Genomic DNA, 20852 nt, shown 5'->3' with positions numbered 1-20852 from the left:
GTCAATGAGCATTCAAGAAATCAAATTAGAACATTCTTCAAATTTTCTCTTTTTGCATTCTCTTTCAATAATATTGATGGAGTGTGAATTATGGTTGACATGATCAGAATCTGTCGCTTTTTCCCACAAAAATAAGCACAGTCTTGTGTGGCTCAATAATACGCACACGTTGACCATTTCAAGACAAAAGGGGCAATTTCTTTCAGTGCTGTTTCTAATGGAAGCAGATATCTGTTCCATACGATCTTCAATAGATTCAAATTGATTTAACATTTTTTAAATGTTTTTTTAATTTTCGTCTTCAGCAATTATTGAGCAAAACATGAGTGAAACATCAATTTCCACACCAACACGAGTGAAACATCAAATTCCACACCAACACAAGTGAAACATCAAATTCCAACTTGATAAGTGCTAATTGATTTACTACAATTTTCGTGATTTGCAACGTTTTATTCGTTTTACGCGTTTTTTGAATGTTCATTGACGTTCTATTGGGGGATCGAGAGCGTAGCTACCAGCAACGCAATCAAAGATTCTCCTTCCATATTGGGCCTAATTCCACAACGGACCCAGTGCTGTAAAGCATCGAAATAAGAGGCAACATCAACAATCCTCATTCACAGTTCATCCAACTTCGACTTTTCAAACACCTCAAACTCCATCATCACAGGAATTAAAATTTAATTGCAATGGCTTCCCATCCGATAAATATTCAGAGCTGCTTTTTGGTGATTGTATATTCAATGCAAACTATAAGCCGATTGCAATTAAAACAGGGACCAAATTGAAATCTGTTGAATGCAATCAACTCGGCACAAAAGCAATCGGGATTTGCAATTGCCAATCTACAATGAACCACCTTGATCAAATTATTTCAAAGAAAGATGTTATTTTCCAACAAATTGCTGATGGAGTTCGTCCCGCACCTAAAAGTTTACTTGCGTATCCTTTACTCATGTATGAAATAATTAGCAAGTTAGTGGTTCATTCAAAAGAGTTAACTGAGACCGAATCTGAATTAGTGTCATTATTTCGACAAGCCCAAGAACATTATGATTCAACCTGGAATTTTGAGTCAGTGAATGTTGAGTATGTGATGGAATCACCACAAAAGAAAGTTAAATTAGATCTCAGAACAGAACCTACTTGTAAACCTCGTTTGCCAGAAATGAAAAAACCTTTTGAGGATACATTTTTCATGCAATTTATATTCGACCAATTACGAAATTATAGTAGAGATCCGCGTCATCACCAGTATTCTGATATTGCAAAACGTTTTTGGATTCTTGTTAAATATTATGCAGGAAAGCAATTTTTTGTCAGAATGGCCGGAGCACGAAATCAACATCAACTATGTAATTGGTTCAACCATTTACATTACAATCTCATAATTCCTGAATTAGCTACAGTCAAAAATTGGATTCCAAAAGGTAGTCGTGGTATCATTCCGTATTTCAAAGAAACTCTTGAAGATATTGTTTCAAAATCCTCCTGTAAGAATGCATGTATTTCTGTTGACGGCATGAAGGTTTTGAAACATATTGACACACTAAATTCAGAATTTGTTGGAGTAGTGTTCCCATGTAACTCATTTCAAGATCTATCCAAATTGAAACCTGAATCATTGACAGACGAGATGATATATTTTGTTATTAATGCCATTGATAATTCTTGGAATATGCCTATCGGATGGTTTCCTAAAAACGAGTCAATGAACAGCACACAATTTGTAATAGATCGATTTCAAGAAATATTGAAAATTATTGATAAATCTGTAACTGTTGTTTGTGGTTGTGCTGATGCTGAAATTGATGCTCAGGCTGTTCAACACGCAATTCAAGCTACGCATAAGGATTTTGTGTTTCTCAATGATTATGTTCACAATTTTAAGAATCAAAGAAATGCCCTATTTACCTCTCAAATTACTGAACACAAAATATCAATGCCAACAATAGTCAATTTCATGCAACAATTTCCACACTTGTATGAATTGCTTGATAGAGAGGAAGTAGCTCCTAGTGATATCATGGCGTTACAATATTGTTTAAATTTAACAAGCTCACCGGTCATTGAACAGTTGAAAGCAATCAATACTCCACAATCATTAGCCGCAGCAAATTATTTGACGTTAATTCGAGAATTATATGACTGCATTAATGATAATAAGTGTCAAGTTGAGCAATTACATAACATTAAGCAACGATTTGAGCAGTTAAATCCGTTCCCCTCAAAAACAAAAAATATTTGCATACACACTATCAATGGATTCATCACTTTGATCTCACATTTTCCAAATCTTCGATCAAGCTGTATCACCACAAATTCTAATGAACTATTTTTCTCTATTGTAAGACATAAGTATCCTCGAGCAACAGAAAAACAGTTCTGTCAAATGGGTTTGTTAACATTTTTCATATATTGTATCCTTCATGCCCCTGATGATGTTCCAGGATTTTCTCTTCCTGATATTCCATTAACTGATCATTATAACGGAATGAGTGGAAAAGTGACAAAAATTCCAGATTTTTCGCCATACTGTAGCCCAAACTCTCAACTTAAAGGATTCGAAAAAGAATTAGAAAAAATTAATCAACAAATTGCAAATTATGCCAGAAAATCCACTTTGAGATTAGATACTTGTGCTCCAAAGCGGATCTTTCTTTGTTGCCCTGTACCTAATTGTAAGAAATTGAAGCCTTATCTTGTAAAAGGCTGCTTTAAAAACCATTTGATCAACACAAATATGATCAGAAAGCAGCTGCTGAAGAGGTTAAGAATATGGAATGTCAAGAATTTCTTCGTCAAATGCAAAGAGATGTTGAATTGCGAAAAGTTACAATGTCACATGGTGAAGAAGATCAATACAAAGATTCTCAATCAGAAAATGCTACTACTAATAATTCAATAGAGGAGCTTAAGCATAAGCCTAATGAATTACGGTCCGTATTTAAAGATAAAATTTCGGTGATACATTCTAGACCTCAAGGGATAATATCATCAACACAAAATCTCATGAAAATCGGAAACAAATTATATCATATTGTGTTGATGGATTTGGAGACAACGGGAGTCAATGTCAACACCAATACTATCATTCAAATTGCTTTTCTATCGCTGTCAACACATCAATTACATTCAATGTTTGTCCAACCAGAACCAAATGCAAATTGGCATCAAAAAGCTGCAACAATGCATCAGGACAAACTGGCCATATTAGCCAAAAGTGATTTTCTTCGGAATGTGATTCCTGATGTTGTTAATTATTTGACATACGGAGAAGCAGCCGATGTAATATTCTTAGTTCATTCATGGAGTTTGGATGAGCAATTTTTCACAAAAGCGTTAACAAGTCTCTCTCATCAACCCAAAATTAATTTTCATTATTGTAGGACGATGGAGAAAGTGTTACTCGGAAGGGTGGCCTTGGAGAAACAATATTCGTCTCGGATTAGCAATGATCTTCCGGGAACCCCCGAAAACCAAAAAAAATGCAACAAGAAACATCTCATTCAGAATCACAACCTTCTTCAGCCGTGCCCGAGAATGCCAACGAACACTGTCCAGGAGTTCAGAGCACTTCAGCAGGAAAAACATCGGCTTGTGCTGGATGTCCTAATCAATCCTTATGTTCAAGCGGAGCCATGAAAAACAATATTAATCAAACAGCAATTGAAACAGAGCAGATTAAAGAGGCTATGAAGGCAATCAAGAGAAAGTTTTTAGTGTTATCAGGAAAAGGAGGAGTTGGAAAAAGCACAATATCAAGCCAATTGGCTCTAACGCTTGCTCTTACATCCCAAAATGATCAAGAATCAATTCCGCAAGTTGGTGTTCTTGATGTAGACTTGTGCGGTCCTTCCATTCCGACCATGTTCGGGTTAGAAGGATATCAATTACATCAAAGTAATCTTGGCTGGATTCCAGCATATTATGAAGATAATTTAGCAGTTGTGAGCATTGGATTTATGTTACCTAAAAAAGATGATGCTGTTATTTGGAGAGGACCAAAGAAGAATGGTTTGATTAAACAATTTTTGAGAGATGTTTTTTGGGGTGATTATTTGGATTATTTGATAATTGATACGCCTCCTGGAACAAGTGATGAGCATATTACAATTGTTCAATATTTGAAGAATGTTGACATTGATGGAGCAATTATTGTCACAACACCACAAGATGTGAGCTGTAATGATGTTAGAAGAGAAATCAACTTTTGTAAGAAGGTTAATATACCCATTATTGGTATTATTGAAAACATGAGTGGATTTGTCTGTCCTCATTGTTCAAACAAGACCATGATCTTTAAACCTACCAGTGGAGGAGGAGAGCAATTAGCAAAAGATTACAACATTCCGTTCTTAGGAAGCATTCCTTTGGATCCAGTAGTAATGCAGGCCTGTGAAACAGGAAAAAGTATCGTTCGAGATCATCCTGAATCACCTGCTTCACAAGTCATGAAAGAAATCGTTCAAAAGATTGTGCAGCACAAACAACAGAATTCCCTCCTGAACAATCATTAAAAGTATTTTTAAAGATTGTTACTCGAACTGAAATTTTTTGCAAATAAGCGCCAAAAAAATGCAGAGACCTACTTCGGGAGGCTCGCAGCAACATCAAACAGATCATCATGCTGCTTCGGGATCATCAGAGAACTCTATTACCTACGAAGAGAATATAATCTATGAAAAATTAAAAAATAGTGGAGAATTGGAACGATTAAAGGAATTATTAAAGACTAGATTACATCAAAACGGATGGAATGATATTATTTCTTCCGCTTTCCGAGAAAGCATGGAAGAGCGAGAGCTCGCAGAATTATCAGTACCAAGTATTGTTCACGATTTACTTCCTATTGCTCGATCTAAAATACCCGACAGCGTTAAATACGAAGTTGTCCAACAAATTCAACTTTTTCTTGAAAAAGATCAAGACTACTCTGAATTGTACAGTACACCACCATTACCGACCACTCCCAAAAAGTAGTAATACATGAACTAAAATGTATTTATTGTGAGTTTAACAAGTAGCTTTAAGAATGTCACAGAAGAGTCTAATTTAACGTTTCAAAAGATACAACCTCAATATCATGAAATCCTGCACAGGTTGCCAATCTGGTTAAATAAACCTTTTCTTGATCTTCAACCTCAAACAAAATAAAACTATTTGTGAAATGAATGCTCTCAATGGATTCAGAAAGCGAATATTGTCTAAGCACATAATTTGGCAACAAAAAGACCCAAATAAATTCTTCCTACTTCACAAGAAAATCCTTACAGCTTTCAAGAAACAAAGGATCACAACCGACCACTTTTGGATTGGTCACCACCATGATTTGGAAAAAGTCCGAGTGATGTGTATGTTTCAACAAGAGTGCATAACCATTGCCTCCTCTGTTTGGAATTACTTTTTCAATATACCATTCATTTCCAACGCATTGATGGACGATTGAGGATAAATCCTCAATTCTCGAACTGCAATTCCCATGGTTGATCCAAAATGTGAGTCCATTACTGAGAGTGATCACAGGTGAAACAGAATCACAATCAAGTCTTTCAATGGATGCACCTGTCCACGTATTGGCCCTTAACAAGATTCCACATAATCTCCTCCATACCGTCGATCAGGAATTCCATAGGGTCCTTTATATAACAATTTATCATGGTTCTTGGAAATGGCGAGTGGATAGACACGCTGAGCTTCCTCCGAGAAAAACAAACACTCCACTTGCTCAATTTTCCGTCTTTTTGAGAGTAATTTGCTCAATTCCAAAAGGGTATCCAAACTTTTGATCTTTCCACTTGAAGGATCTATAGTGACCACATAATATTGATGTGCCTTGTCTTGTATCACAATCGAATTAAATCCACATGAAAAGAAGGATTCAATTTGACCATGTTGAAAATCGAGAGGTCTTACTTCATAGCGTTGTGAAGTTGCATTCTGATAACAAATATAAAGCGTATGTGATCGTCCTTTCAAAACAATAAAATCATCTCCAACTTGAAAGTCATCAATATTTTCTTCAATATAATTGTCTTCGATCAGTTCAACAATGTCATGAATAGATTTGTTTTCTAACAATTTTAGAATGATCAAAGTTTGACTTGGAAAATATTCATCTGTGGCTAACATCACAATTGTATCTTTAAATACTCGATAGTTTTGTAAAATGTTATTCTTTGAGATTTGTCCTCTTCCAAGTTTAACAAAGTCAAACGACAATAATGGCAACAAATCATAATGAATTTTTGAAGATTTAAATTTTGGTTGAATTGTTTTATCATTGTACAATTTGACAAGATTGAGATAATTGTTCTTCTTGCCAAAGTACAGGAGACGAGGTATTCGAGGAAGGTTACAATTTTTTTGTGCTTGTTCGGATCAATGTAGGAACCATATTCTTCCAGATAAAAGTGGCTGATTATAAATCAAAATTGCACAATTTTTTAGTTGATTTAAAATTCAAGGAGATGAAACGGTTGCTGTGCGTTTTCCCTCCAAAATTTGATTTGTAAATCACGAATCTATTGTCTAAATAAAAAAAATTAATGCATTTTTCATAATGCCTGTTGAAGCTGGATGGTTTTATGACAATTACTATGAGAAAAAAGCTGTGCCTACCAACAAAGTCTCGGAAGAAAAGGATCATCATGAACAATATCCTTTAATCAATGAAAAAGAGCTGATTGAGCGAGAAGAACGAAGAAGGCGATACACAAAGGGAAAATATGAAATTTTAAAAGCCGACGCAGAGGTAGCTCTGAAACTTCAGGAAGATTTACTCTTTCAATTTTACGAGGAAGACATGAGGATGAATTATATTCAATCTCGAAGAGAAGAAATTAGAGCAAAATTAAAAGAGAAACAAGCTCAAAGAGAACAATTAGAGCGATCATTAACGATTGATATTCCGAATCACGCACAAAGAGAAAAGCTGAACAAACTCAAAGACAGAGAACATTTAACTAAGTCATTGAATGTATTTTCAAATCCAGAGAGCACCGAATTCAATCCTGGAGCCTCAAAACGTAGTACTATGAACCCTAATTATGATGAAGCCTATTACTCGTATATTGAAAATAATAAGGAGCACTTATTAGCTAAACATCTTCATCGAGATAGAGATCGGCAATTTCATGCTTTGCAAAAATCAATTAGAACAACATTAGAAGAAGATATTGGAACTCCTTTCATCAAGAATAAGAAACGACAGGAACAACTTCGTCAAAAAATTCAAGACATGAAGGACAAACAAAAGCATGGCATTATTGCACCTAACCATGAAGTGGAAGAAGCTTTACAATTAATGGATAGATTTGAAGCAGGATATCATTCTGACTAAAAGGAGGAATTTATTTCAAACTTTTTCAATGAAATGATTTGTTAGAAAAGTCGGAAGTAGTATCTCGTTCACCAGATTCCACAAACTCATAAGATTGTAGCAGTTTTTCATCAGATCCAGACTCATCATGTTTGCTTTCCAGAGTTTGAATTGCTTTTTCAATTTCCTTAAACCATTCCATACATTCATCCTTGCTCTCACATATAAAACTTAGTGGAATTCGTTTAGAAAGTGTATTAATGATCAATGTGAATTCTCGTTCTTCTTTTTCGTCATCCTTGCTTGTTTCTGTACTCTCAAAGTTTGCATGAGTCATATCAACCACAGGACTTGAGTCTCGGCCAGGAGAAACAAGAGTTTCCATTTCTTGAGAACCAAGTGCTTCCTCTCCCAACACAACAGAGGCTCCTTTTAAGGGGTAAATGTTGAAACGTGAAACCAATTTTTGAACAAAGTTTGTCTCTTTGATGATGATGATATCACTCATTAAGTAAACCTGTACATATAATTCTGTAAATCTAAGCTCCAACAATTCTTCAAAAGATTTACTCTTCACAGCATCCCAGTTTTGTAAGACTTGACCTCTGATATCAGAAATAGTTCCCTTGTTATACAATCTATTCATGACATCTTTCTTAAAGTTGTTAATTCCCTTATTCTGACCTAAAATAAGTCTTCCTTCTTTTAAGAAAAATCTTCCTGGCTTTAGGAGAGGTTCGTGCATCTTCAACTTTTTTTCAATCTCCAAAAGCTTGTATTTGTTATTAATTCTGTAGAAATATTCATCCTGTTCTTGAAGAATGTGTCTCATTTCTCGTACGAGTAATCGCAGGTTCTTAAAGTCTGAATGAGATTCAGGAGTGTATCTGAGTATCTTTTGTAAATATTTCACATAGCTATAAAGTCTTGTAACAGGAAGCAACAAAAACGAGTCATAGAGATGACCTCCACATATTGGAAGTCTTTTCCTTACTTTGAGATACTTGTCAAAATCATCATTATTTTTTCTGAGCTTATTCAGCACTGCAGCTGCATTTTCATACAATGTTGGATATTTGACATACAATTCTCTGAATTCCTCCAAGTGTGATGAAAATACTTTTGAAATTTCGATGGTGTCCTCATTTTTGATGGTCCTAGATTGAGTGAGTGGAAGCATTTTGCTTTTTAAATCAACAAAAAGTTCTCTTGCATGTCGAATGATTCTAAGGACTATTGGATGCAAAATATATTCCTTCTCATTGGGAGAAATATTGAATTCTGTCCACTTTTCTAGTAATGGAGTATAGAGAACATCATTTAACACATTCAAATGTGTTATGTATTCACTTTCAGAGTTGAGCAGTTGTAGAAGCAATACCTGACGTTTGGGAATATATATTTGATATTGCTCATTGATCTTCTTACTCTCTGGACTATCTTCTTCTCCAAAAGATTCTGTAATGCCTCCACCAAAGAGATAGCTTGATACTTTTACTGATCTTCTTCTATTTCGAGGCTTGATCCTGAGATCCTCTTCAATTCCCAATTTTGAAAGGATGAGAGATGTTGTGTAATAGAATAAATCATTTTCGTTATACTTGAAATATTTCAGCTTTTTCAATTGTCGAATATCATCCGGAATTTCTCGAAGCTCGTTATATGAAACATTGAGATCGGTCAGAGTATTTTTCAATAATGAAATATCATTAGGCAAGAGTAATAATGAGTTATTACTGAAATCTAAGGTAATAATATTTGGCAGCTTTAAAATGGCACTTGGCATGTACTCGAATGCATTATGACTCAAATCTAATTCTCTGAGCTTTTTCATTTCACAAAAATTTTCTGGTAGTTCATACAAATAGTTATTAGGGAGGAATAAATAGGTTAGAGACTTTAACGTTGTTGCAAACCATGTTGGAATTGATGATATATAGTTATTAGAAAGATCCAACAATGATATATTGCTTCCATCAACCAATGATTGAATGGGAACTTGAGTCAGAATTGAATATCTAAAATAGACAGCTTGAGATTTAGCACTAATTTGAGTAGGATTATAATTTTGTCGAAATAAATCGTCCTTATCAATGATGCTATCAAAGATTTGCTTCAAATTTTTGTGAACAGCAATTGGTTGATCCAACGATTGAGATTCAAAGGTGAGTTGTCTGAAATCATATTCTCCTGAACTTTCACGTTTTTTCTTTTCTCCAAGAGACTCTTGTTTGTTCAAAGATTCATCATCAACCACAGTGACGAGTTGTTCATTAATTGTTTCATCTCTCTTGGAAATTAGATCATGCTCTGTCTTGTCTTCATCAGAAGAATAATTAATACTGTCAGTGGTTGTGGTATTATCAAAATCTTCTGCATCTGTTGTTTTCAAGTTTCCATAACTGATTGAAATTCGTTTCCAATTATTCTTCATTAATCTCTCATCTTCTTGTTCGTGATCCTTTTTATCAAAATTGTCACTTTGAGGCTCTTGTGGGGTCTTTTCAGACTCTGGTTTTTCAATTTTTTGATCTTGCATCTTTTCATTGTATAACTTTCTTAGATCCCTACTATCGGCCATTTCATACTTCTTTTTATCTGCATACTTTCGTTGTCTTCTCAATTCTTTTTTTGATTGTTCTTTTGATTTGGCCTTTTCGATGGCACTAGGAGCTGTAGAAGTATGGAGAGAATTGACAAATTCGTAAGCATTAGGAACCCTGTAATGACCGTCATCAGTCTGATTGGTTGAATCGCTTGTGTCAAAATCCTTTCGTATTGAACGATATTTTCTTCCAAAAGGTCCTCCTCTCATTTCTAGCGTCTCCAAATCTCTCTCATCGATCTGAGTGGAAATGTCGAATCGTACGACTTTTTTTTCTGATGGTCGAACTTTTGGAAGTTGATCGGATGGTTCTAATGGCTTTGTCGTCTCAGTTGTTGGCTCGGATTTCATGTTGTTGGACCTAAAAGATGTTTGAGATGATGCTTGTTTAGCCTTTTCTTCGCATTCATGTTGATATGCCTTTTCTAATATATCTTTTAAATTGAATAATGTATCGATACTTGTCCTAAATGTTATCAAAATAGATTGAAAAGCATACTGCAATGGTTTCAACAGAGAAGGAAACAATATCAGCAAGATTGTCATCAATAACAGCAATATCATGACATTGGAAATAATTCTTGCAAAAAACGATAAAATCATGTACAAATAGCTAGCATTATTTACATAAGATGGCATGTGATGGCCTGATGATATATTCTTTTGAATGATTTCTTGAATCACATGATTTGTAATATTGTTTAAAGCATCGGATGATGATGTAGTATTCGTATTTGATGAACTCAACATATTGGTGAGGTTTTTGTTGTTCATAGGAGAGGTATCATTGGTCATGAGTGAGGTTGAACTTGCATCCTCACAAACTCCTTGATTCAGTGGGATGATCGCTTGCATTTTTTGTAATCTGTTCGCGAGATGATCGTCTCACCAAGACTAAGAATAATTTTAAAAAAATTTCTACTTTTCCTCCTTCTCTGTTGAACAATGAGTGCGGCATCATCATCGGCTCGTATTTTGATCAATCAGTTGAAGAAAATGCAAAAAGAACCTGTAGAAGGTTTTACTGTTGAGTTGATAGATGAAAGTGATGTTTATAAATGGAGATATTATATCAAAGGTCCCACCGATACTCCCTATGAAAACGGAATTTATCAAGGAACGATTGATTTCCCAGAAGATTATCCATTCTCACCACCAACGTTAACATTTACTAGCGAATTCTGGCATCCTAATGTTTATACAGGTATGTGTAGAATGATTTTAAATCACTTGATCATCAACATGGATGTCTTTCATCATTTATTTTTTATTATTACCACAGATGGAAAAGTTTGCATCAGGTTTGTATGAAGTTCAAAATGAAAGGCTTATTCCGAATAATTATTTACGAATTATTTGACAAAATATGATCTTGTGCGGATATGATATTCAACAACCATGCATTTAATTGCGTGATAATTATTATCAGTATTTTGCACCCTCCTGGAGAAGATGAAATGAGTGGAGAACGTCCTGAGGGTATGTAATTTAGAATCATGTATTTTCAAGTGTTTACACTTTAAAAGAACGTTGGAATCCAACGCAAACACCAGAAACTATTTTATTAAGCGTCATATCAATGCTTTCTGATCCAAATTTTTCATCTCCTGCTAATGTTGATGCTTCCGTCGAATGGAGAAAGGACAAGAAAAAGTTTTTATCAAGATGTAAAACATTAGCGGAAAAAAGCAAACCAAGAGCTTCCACCTGGTTTTACAATGCCAGAACCTTTTAAATTTAAGCCAGAGCCATCTACTCCTTTGAATGCAGATGATGAGGATTTTGAATTTGAAATTGATGAAGATGACGATATTGATTTGGATGAGGATGTTGGAGATTTAGATGAAGAGGTTATTGCGGAAGACGAGGAATAATTGTGACAATATTGACCTGACAACATGTACTTTACAGCTATTTGTTTAATGAACAACTTTATTTTTTCAAACGTATCTCATATAGATCATGTCTCTTGTTGTGCAGTGATGGAATTTGATTTCTGACTGTTTGAACTTTTGACAAATCAATTTCTGTCACACTGATGCTTTCTTTTTCGTCATGTTGCTGAATTACATCACCTAATGGATCAACAATTAATGAGTTGCCATATGCAACATAACTTGCTGTCTCATCTCTTGCAGGTGAACACTATCAAAGTTGTAAGAAAAAAATGATGATTGTGAACCATTTCACTTACCAAGACTGTAAAGAGCTGATTGTCGACAGCTCTTCCTCTTGCCAACAGGTTCCAATGTAAAGGGCCAGTAGTCATGTTGAAAGCACCTACAAGTTTGTCATACGAATTTGTAATGTGGATATATTGGTGACATCATGAAAATCAGAAACAGAAAAGTTCTCATACCTACCTGGGTATACCAATACATTGCATTGATGTTGACTTTGATAAATAGATGCTAATTCAGGAAATCTAATGTCAAAGCAAATTCCAATTCCTATTGTTGCACCTTTTTCTGGTATGTGAAAGGAGAACAGTTCTGATCCAGGTGATAATATTTCTAATTCCTTGAATTTTATCGTTGGTGTGTCAATCTCAAATAAGTGAATCTTGTCGTAACGTCCTATTCTCTTTCCTTCCCTATCAAATACAAAACAAGAATTAAAGTATTTGTCGGAATTCTTTCCAATTGTTGGAATTGAACCACTCACAAGATACACCTGATTGTCTTTGGCAGCCTGTGCCATTTGATCCAATGTATCTGAGTGATTTGGATCCTCCGCGTATTGTTTAAAGTACTGAGTGCCATAAGGACTGATCGTTGTTATTGACAACAAATCGATTCATCAATTTTTGGAGATCCTGATTGAGTCTTTAGAATCTATTTTTCTATAATTACCTATTAAAACACTCTGGTAAAACAACTAATTCCGCACCCATATCCTTTGCTTGTCTGATCTTTTCAACTGCGTTTTTAATATTTCTCGTCTTATCGGCAGTCACAAAAAGCTGGCAGAGCCCAATTCTGAGTTTGTTGGCCATTTTTTTTTTCGAGTTGGGACTCAACCACCTTTCGATCAACGAGGTCTGGTTACCACTCGTTATTCACCCAAGCCTTAATGTACATTTTTAAAAACATGGAGATGAATGAGAGGGTGCACTGCGGTTCTGAATCCTATCGACACACTTTGAAAGTTGCAATTTGTCTGAACCACAAAAAACCCATCAACTCTAGTCTTGAAATCACGTCAATCAGATCTTGAAACCCTCATGAATCTATTTTTATATCAGAATTTGAATCTTGTGTGCGAAGGATTGCCATGTTAGAGGTGTGCACCAATTTTGAAATTTTTGCAAAAAAACATCATCACCTAACAACAACAACAAGAAGAAGCTGTGCCGGTGTGTATGAGATTGAGCCACTCTTAGTGAAACAACAACATTCAAGACTACCAGTATTCTGAATATTCAGAATAATAATACTCGTAAGAGTTGTTGTTTCATTCTCTGTTTGGCGGCCATTATTATTATTTCGTCCATCATCATTTCCTACTACTAGTCCCCTCTTTCTCCTCCTCCTGTTTACACATCGTGAGGATTCTTTCAATCGCTCTTGGCAAAAGTTTTGCTCTTGTTCTTTTCTCTCGCTCACTTAAGATCTCTCTTGGAATACTTTCATCATCCTCCTTTGATTATTATTATTTCTCTCTTAGAAGAGTTCTTCTTCCTCACTGCTACGAGTCGTGTCCCATACAGCTTGCATTGATTCCATATAACATTCTTCTTCCATTATCATCGCATTATTGATAGAAGGTCTCTCTCCAAACCTCTCACCATCATCATCATTACACTTCTACTTGTTTGTCACATCGCTATTTACATTCCTTTGACCACATTTATCGATTGACTAAATTGAACATTTTGCGACGACAAGCAATAACAACCACACAAATCGTTCGCAAGCAGTGACTACCACTTCCAACAACAACATTAACTTGCATCGAATAACTTTGAATTCATTTCTTTGAAACTCAATTCTCATCACACGACTGCTGATCCTTTATTGATCGATACAGGACTGTTGCATTCATTATTGAATTCAAATTTTGAAATAGTCATAATTTTCATTCATTCATAAGATGGCACTCAATTCCAATCCTGTCTTTGAGACAGTTCCTCCTCCTTTACTTTTGAAATTTACTTTGAATCCATCCAAAAAGGATGAATATTCATTAGAGACGAATAGCACCACCACCACTCATGGTCACCTCTTCCAACAGCACCACCACCATCCCGATCGCAACAACAAGTATCATCATCCTTCCACTACTGGAGTTGTGATGAAAAAACAGACAGCACTACCACTTCCACCTGAACCACCACTTCCACCAACTACTACTACTACCACACGCAATAAGGCCAAGAAGAGAACTCTTGACATGGATGAATCAATGATGGTGAGGAGTGAGATCCATGAGAACATGATTGATGAAATGCATCATCATCATTACAAAAAGAAGATGGATCGAATTGTGAACTTGCTGAGATTGAACAAGGATGAAGAGAATTGCAAATTGCACCACCACGACACACTCAAGAATGATTCTGTTGGATCACCACACTGCAACAGTACTACTACTGCCTTGTCATGTCCATCTTCTAAATCATCACGAATTATAACAACAACTCCACCACTCTCCTCCTCACAACATCATCATCATGCGGAGAATGAAATGTATTCTCCGGTATTGCCATCACCAAATTTACCTTCTTCTTTCGAACATGATTTACCAACCTGTTATTCACCTTCATCCTCTTCCTCACCTTCTTCTACAACAACACCAAATTCTAATTTCTCACTCACTTCTCATACTTCAACCACACCTTATTCAACAACAACAACAACAACCACATGTGGTACCACGCATCATCATCATCCTTCTCAACACTATTCTGAAGATTTCTTAAGTGATACATTCAATAGTTGGATGGATTGTTTTGAAAAGAACAAACAACAATTAGAAAGGCTCAATAAGCTCAATAAATAAAACATTTCGAAACAAATCTTTAAAAAACTGAAATGAATGGAATATTGGGACAGGTGTTGGCAGTCATCAGTCACCAATCTCAACCCCTTGTTGATCCTCATATTAACATGTAACGCTGCACTAGCCACTGTGACTTTCTCTCTCAAATCCATAAAAGTGTTTCTTCCGGAGAGAAGCTTCGGGCATTTTTAAAAAAACCTTTAAAAAAAAAAGCGAAACCTTCATCAACCTCTCACTCTCCTCCTTCTCGTTCCTATTTCTCTCTCTCGAGTGCGGATCAGCCTCTCTCTTGATCATCAATTTTTTAAAGCACACACTATGAAAGGCACAAAGAATGCAACCAAACTGTATCATAAATGCATTTCCTTTCAAAGCAACTACAACTTGAATCATCATTTTGTATCATCCATCGTTTCGAGAGGAATATGTACCAATTATATCAAATACAATAGCATGACCACAGGACATTCAAGTCATCATAACCATACATCATCTCATCACACTTCAAATGATCCAGGAAGAGATGGTGGAGCAACACTACCCGTGGATTTATCGACAGTGTATGACTTTGCACGACAACCTTCTGCATCCATTACCTTAAATGTAAGTAACCATTGGTGGTGTTTATCAAAATGAGTGCACATGTTGATTTGTATGTTTGTTTCCACTCATCCAACCACTTGTAGATGGTCATGAACTTTGGTTTAAAACTTAACAAACAAACACTATTAAATAGCTCTCATTGGTTGAAAGAAGAATTACCAAAACGTCTAGGAAGACAAGTAAGACAATTAGACAATTTACCAAATGGATTAAATTTAATGCCATCTGTAAGATTAGTCAGAGATTGGTATATGACCAGTTTCAATGATATTTATTATGCGAAAAAACCAAAGACAATGGAAGAAGAATTACATTTCACAAAAATTCTTCAAGGAATTTTCACTAGACACCATCCGACAATGATTAGTGTTGCTAAAGGTGTGAATGAGTTAAAAATGAAATTAAGAGAATCAATTTATCAGAATGATGCTAACTTTGATTTGGCAGAATTTTCTGAGCTTCATACTGCATTGGATTCATTTTACATTAATAGAATTGGAATGAGAATGTTAATTGGACAACATTTGGCATTACATGAACAGGTAAGAATCGAGATGTGAATGGATATGATTTTTTGAACACCCATGTTGTTGACAGCTCACTAAACCATTGAATGGATATGCTGGATTAATTTGTATGAATACTAATCCTTTGCTTGTTGCAAAAGATGCCATTGAGGATGCAGCTGATTTATGTAGAATGTCATATGGAGATGCTCCAGAAGTCATGATTATTGGAAGAACTGATTTGGAATTTCCATACATTCCAAGTCATTTGTATTATATTTTCTTTGAGCTGTTGAAAAATTCAATGAGAGCTGTGGTTGAGAATCATCATGGTAAACAACTACCAAAGGTGCAAATCATCATTGCTGATGGAGGAAGTGATAAGGAGAATATTTCAATTAAGATTAGTGATGAAGGAAAGGGCATTCCAAGAAAGGACATGCACAAGATTTGGTCCTATCTGTATACTACTGCAAGTAAGTAATCAAAGTCATGCCCAACATTCAGAATGTTATTCTCAACTTGTTCAGAGGTGAATCAGGACATGTCCAAAATAGAAGAATTCACTGATAGTCATGCACCACTTGCAGGTTTCGGCTATGGATTGCCCCTTAGCAGATTGTATGCCAAGTATTGGGGTGGTGATTTGAGTGTCATGTCCATGGAAGGCTATGGAACCGATTGTTACTTGTATTTGCACTGTCTAGGAGAAAAGGAAGAAGTTATTCACTAAATTCAATTGTTTGAATCATGCAAAGCAAATATCGTTTTCTCAGCTGTTGAATTAAATAAAAGGCGGATAGATTAATGATGAGATGGTTTATTGTTTGGTGTACTGGGAAAAATTCCTCAATTCTTCTTATGCCAGCTCACAACAAATCCCCGATCGTCACCAGCAACAATTTCAGTCATGGCAGGATTAATGTCAATACATCGAATAGGTGCTGTGTAATCGGTAATCTTCAATTTTGAAATCACTCGCAATGAAAGAGCATCTAAAATGGCAATGGTTCCATTGGCCAATCCACACACCAGTACATTTTGATTAATTCCTTCATCCATCCATGTAAATTTCATGCATGTAATTTTAGCTCTAATATTGGAATAGGAAATCAAATCTCCATTCACAGTCCACAAATACAAGTGATTTTGACCATTCACAGAATTTTGACAAAAACTAGCAATATCTCCAGTGGTAGGTGAAACGGCAATGACACTCACTTTACCATCATGTTTGATCGCTTTCACAAATCTGAATCGATTCAAATCCCAAATCATTAGACAACAATCTCTCGATCCGCTCACAATCATTGAAAATTCTGTAGAAATACAAACACATAGAACTGAATCAGAATGTCCACTCAATGTGGCAGCATGATCTAAAAACTTGTTATCCTTATCTGTGTTCACATTGGTTGTATCTGGTGTATTCTTATTGTTATGAATCTTGACACGAGTATTCACACGAAAGACATGCAATGCTCCAATACTTGTTCCAACCACTAAAACATCACCACTGTTTGAGAAACGAGCACATTTGTAAATTTCAGGTTGATTCATAAAATGATAGACATGAAGTGGTTTTCCAGTATCCCATTTACAAATTCGAAGTGTCTTATCCCAATGAAGGAATGAGAGATAGACTGGAGAGTTCTTACTTCTTTGCATATTCACTTGTCCACTGGGTGGAATGAAAATTTGATGTTTTCCAACTGCAATGACACTTCCACTATATGTCGTTTGATCATTTCGAATGTACAAATCTTGAACAGCTTCTTTAAATATTCTAATATTTCCTGGACATAATTCATTGGCCACTTTAAAAATATAATTTGTCACTGGAATGACATTAATTGTATCTTGTTCTCCACCCATCAGATTAGTGGTAGCATATCGTTCAGGATGAGGTTTTTTAAACAATTGTTTTGGTGTTTGTCCATAGGTACATATTTGTGTCCATCGAGCTTCACGTGTGATGGGATCATCAATTAAATCGACTTCATCTGCCAATGATCCTTCATAGGTCATGTAGTGAAAGACATTGTATGCATTGACAGCTGCTTCACCACGTTGTTTATATCCAAAGATTAAATCAATCCAATGATGTAAATTACGAGAGACATAATCAGATTCGAGAGCTTGTCGATGTTTTCTAATAAAAAGTACTGGATCTCCTTTTGCCCATTTTGGTAATTCAACATCATCAAATCTCATATCATTCTGTAACACTCCAAAATCAATTCGATTTCTATTTTGTAAAAATTCAGGTAAATAAAAGAATTCTGGAATGAGTTCTTTAAAATCAGATTTGGATTGTGTTTCACCACTCGATAACTCCCATGACTTTTTAATGGAATGGAAGGTACGATCTGCTAAATCTAATTTACCATCATTAAATTCAAAGAATACTCTTGTGAATGGTTCCATTCTCACTAAATAATAAGAAACTGCAATGGGTGTTGAATAATGTGAACCATAATGATAGGGTTGATCTTCAATTTCTTTGGTCGCTTCATATTGCTCAATAATTTTTTCAAGACGTTTCTCATTGAGAGCACCCATGGGTTTACGTAAATCACGGAATGTGTTTGGATCGGATAAATCCAATTCATCACTATCGTAATCTCTTAATATAAATGGAAATACAGGATATTGAGTGAGATCGTTAAAGGATCTTCCTGCTAGAATGTTCAAATGCATTAAATATTCAAAATTACTAATCGTTCCTTCCACCCATTTTTGTGTAATGGATTTTTTAAATATTAATTTACCATTCACTTCTTCTTCATAATTGACTAAATTTGGCAAGTTCAAATTGGGTGTCAAGTTAATGTAACTGAATCGAGAGGATGGTGAGGTGAGTAATGAAAGTATCTTATCACGTGATTCTCCATCTTCAAATGCAAAGAAGAATGATTTACCATTCACTAAAAAGAATTCCACTGCATTATTTTTCAATAAATATCTTCGATTGTGAATTTCTCGAATGGTTTCATAGGAAAAGTTATAAGTCTTTCTCATTTCATGATGAGATTTATGAGAAGCACTTGTAGAATTGGTTCTAATGGTGAGTGGATAGGAACATGTTGCAATAAAATAGACTCCATCTTCACCCAATACTAATTCACCTTCTGTAATACGAAGAGGAGTAATACGTTTACATTTCTTTGGTTCAGAAATGATATTTGAAATTGTTAAATAAGAGTAATTATTGGTCGTTGTAGTGGTACTGTTCACTTCAGAGGAGCAAGTCATTTCATCATCATTGTCATCGACATTGCTATTATTAGCATTGTTCAATGTCATGTTGGGAGAAGTGTTAAGAGTGTTGTTGTTGTTATTGTTGTTGTTGTGGCTGGTCGACGAGTAGTGGAGAGTAGCAGTAGTAGTGGTATTCGTATTCGAAGAAGAACAAGGCATCGTAGCAATAGTGTTGTTGTTGTTAGGAATAATAGTAGTAATATTGGAGGCACCATGGAGAGGATTCGATTCAAAGACAGATTCTAAGGTTTCCGAAATATTCTCCATCGAGTCATTATTGGGAATGGTCATTGATTCATCTTGCATTTCAAAGGTGACAGATCTCTTTTGAATGTAACTGGAATGATTGTTGTCATCCTTTTCTTCTTTCAAAGAAGTGTTGTCACTATCATGATGACCATGAACAACAACAACAACACCACTTTGACCACCATGACCACCTCGACTCTGATAAACTGGACCACCTTGACCACTTTGACCACCACCTTCGATTTGAAGTCTCTAATAAAATCACACCATCATCGATATGGAAAGGTCTCTTCTTCAATTGTCTCTTCATTCTCATCCTCACTCGATTTGGTCCAGAAATGGAATCTAATTTATAATCGACATTTTCATAAGTCTCTGCATCATAGGGTATAAATGGTAGTCGATGATAATCATTCTCTTTAGTAACATGAGAACGTGTGGTAGTAATAGTAGAACGAGTCTTAATGGTTCGATCACAATAAGCATTCATGGTATGAATATAGACATTGAATGCACTCACATCTTCATAGATACATTTGATGAGCATTTTCCATTGTTTTCTAGCCTGTAAATCTGTATCCATAATACTCTTCAATTTCAAAATATGAGGTTTCAAAAATTTGACCTTATTCAATTCCAATTGGACTTGTTCATTTTTAAGTTGTTTCTTGAAATTGAAATCCTTCTTCTTTTCAGAGTCTTCATATTTCAATATAGTCTCTGTAACGGAAGTGAGTTTAGAATTAAATACTGAGAATTCTGTACTCTCCCATTCTCTCACTTGATCAATCACATTAGGTTCAAAGATTAATGAAGTAATATTTTCCGATACGGTTGAGGCTTCTTCAACCATGCTAATAAATTCGGGATCGTTGGGATCAAAATTTTTGAAAAAGACATTTTTTTTAAGAAAATCTTTTCCACTCGTCGTATTGATCATGGCTTTCCATACTTTTCGATTCAATTGTGGTAGAATGGTATCTGTCTTTTCAAATAAATGTGCAGTTCGATAGAGTAGTCGAGTAATATATTTGGTATCTGAATAGAAACATTTCAATAACTTTCCACAATTTGTCATTTCTTGATGTCCACTTGGTTCTTGAAGTAAATCATGAATAATCAATTCAGAATGGAATGGGAAAAAGTATAATAATTGTAAGAGTGTGAATATATGATCAGATTTGGATCTTTTAGAATCTAATAAAAACATGAATATTCTCTTCAATTGTTCAACGAGTACAATTTCTGAAGTTGAAATTGGATTAAAATCTTGATGATCTTGATCACTACTATTCACACCACC

At 35.2% G+C, this 20852-nt stretch overlaps 11 protein-coding genes across 11 annotated transcripts in view; 6 read left to right on the top strand and 5 right to left on the bottom strand.

The window, feature by feature from the left end:
* Positions 1–853: 853 nt before the first annotated feature.
* Positions 854–4523, top strand: FDP41_001283 (uncharacterized protein; the record flags this gene model as incomplete). The annotated part of the gene is made up of 3 exons (XM_044703392.1): positions 854–2684; positions 2759–3388; positions 3535–4523. The coding sequence occupies 3 exons, from the start codon at positions 854–856 to the stop codon at positions 4521–4523; spliced, it is 3450 nt and encodes a 1149-aa protein (XP_044564328.1).
* A 58-nt stretch (positions 4524–4581) lies between these two features.
* On the top strand, positions 4582–4986 carry FDP41_001282 (uncharacterized protein; the record flags this gene model as incomplete). The annotated part of the gene is made up of 1 exon (XM_044703381.1): positions 4582–4986. The coding sequence occupies one exon, from the start codon at positions 4582–4584 to the stop codon at positions 4984–4986; it is 405 nt and encodes a 134-aa protein (XP_044564327.1).
* A 600-nt stretch (positions 4987–5586) lies between these two features.
* Positions 5587–6135, bottom strand: FDP41_001281 (uncharacterized protein; the record flags this gene model as incomplete). The annotated part of the gene is made up of 1 exon (XM_044703370.1): positions 5587–6135. The coding sequence occupies one exon, from the start codon at positions 6133–6135 to the stop codon at positions 5587–5589; it is 549 nt and encodes a 182-aa protein (XP_044564326.1).
* A 430-nt stretch (positions 6136–6565) lies between these two features.
* On the top strand, positions 6566–7345 carry FDP41_001280 (uncharacterized protein; the record flags this gene model as incomplete). Its single annotated transcript, XM_044703359.1, has 1 exon — positions 6566–7345. The coding sequence occupies one exon, from the start codon at positions 6566–6568 to the stop codon at positions 7343–7345; it is 780 nt and encodes a 259-aa protein (XP_044564325.1).
* A 25-nt stretch (positions 7346–7370) lies between these two features.
* Positions 7371–10784, bottom strand: FDP41_001279 (uncharacterized protein; the record flags this gene model as incomplete). Its single annotated transcript, XM_044703347.1, has 1 exon — positions 7371–10784. The coding sequence occupies one exon, from the start codon at positions 10782–10784 to the stop codon at positions 7371–7373; it is 3414 nt and encodes a 1137-aa protein (XP_044564324.1).
* A 90-nt stretch (positions 10785–10874) lies between these two features.
* Positions 10875–11803, top strand: FDP41_001278 (uncharacterized protein; the record flags this gene model as incomplete). The annotated part of the gene is made up of 5 exons (XM_044703336.1): positions 10875–11133; positions 11212–11230; positions 11359–11408; positions 11456–11556; positions 11609–11803. The coding sequence occupies 5 exons, from the start codon at positions 10875–10877 to the stop codon at positions 11801–11803; spliced, it is 624 nt and encodes a 207-aa protein (XP_044564323.1).
* A 58-nt stretch (positions 11804–11861) lies between these two features.
* Positions 11862–12924, bottom strand: FDP41_001277 (uncharacterized protein; the record flags this gene model as incomplete). Its single annotated transcript, XM_044703325.1, has 4 exons — positions 11862–12074; positions 12124–12209; positions 12293–12696; positions 12782–12924. 4 exons carry the CDS (start codon positions 12922–12924, stop codon positions 11862–11864), a joined length of 846 nt encoding a protein of 281 aa, XP_044564322.1.
* Positions 12925–14021: 1097 nt separating this feature from the next.
* Positions 14022–14930, top strand: FDP41_001276 (uncharacterized protein; the record flags this gene model as incomplete). Its single annotated transcript, XM_044703314.1, has 1 exon — positions 14022–14930. One exon carries the CDS (start codon positions 14022–14024, stop codon positions 14928–14930), a length of 909 nt encoding a protein of 302 aa, XP_044564321.1.
* A 453-nt stretch (positions 14931–15383) lies between these two features.
* FDP41_001275 (uncharacterized protein) lies at positions 15384–16772 on the top strand (the record flags this gene model as incomplete). Its single annotated transcript, XM_044703303.1, has 4 exons — positions 15384–15533; positions 15617–16075; positions 16131–16515; positions 16570–16772. 4 exons carry the CDS (start codon positions 15384–15386, stop codon positions 16770–16772), a joined length of 1197 nt encoding a protein of 398 aa, XP_044564320.1.
* Positions 16773–16888: 116 nt separating this feature from the next.
* FDP41_001274 (uncharacterized protein) lies at positions 16889–20759 on the bottom strand (the record flags this gene model as incomplete). Its single annotated transcript, XM_044703292.1, has 2 exons — positions 16889–19801; positions 19872–20759. 2 exons carry the CDS (start codon positions 20757–20759, stop codon positions 16889–16891), a joined length of 3801 nt encoding a protein of 1266 aa, XP_044564319.1.
* A 79-nt stretch (positions 20760–20838) lies between these two features.
* Positions 20839–20852, bottom strand: part of FDP41_001273 (uncharacterized protein) — a gene marked incomplete at both ends in the record, with an annotated part of 10338 nt that continues 10324 nt past the window's right edge. Inside the window, one exon of the mRNA XM_044703281.1 lies at positions 20839–20852. This exon is cut by the window's right edge and continues 3753 nt beyond it. Within this exon, the coding sequence (XP_044564318.1) occupies positions 20839–20852 (14 nt within the window).

Source organism: Naegleria fowleri (assembly GCF_008403515.1).
Source record: "Naegleria fowleri strain ATCC 30894 chromosome Unknown tig23, whole genome shotgun sequence".
Classification (NCBI taxonomy): domain Eukaryota; phylum Heterolobosea; class Eutetramitea; order Acrasida; family Naegleriidae; genus Naegleria; species Naegleria fowleri.
The sequence above is the reverse complement of the archived record's forward strand: the minus strand, read 5'-3'. Positions and strand labels throughout refer to the sequence as shown.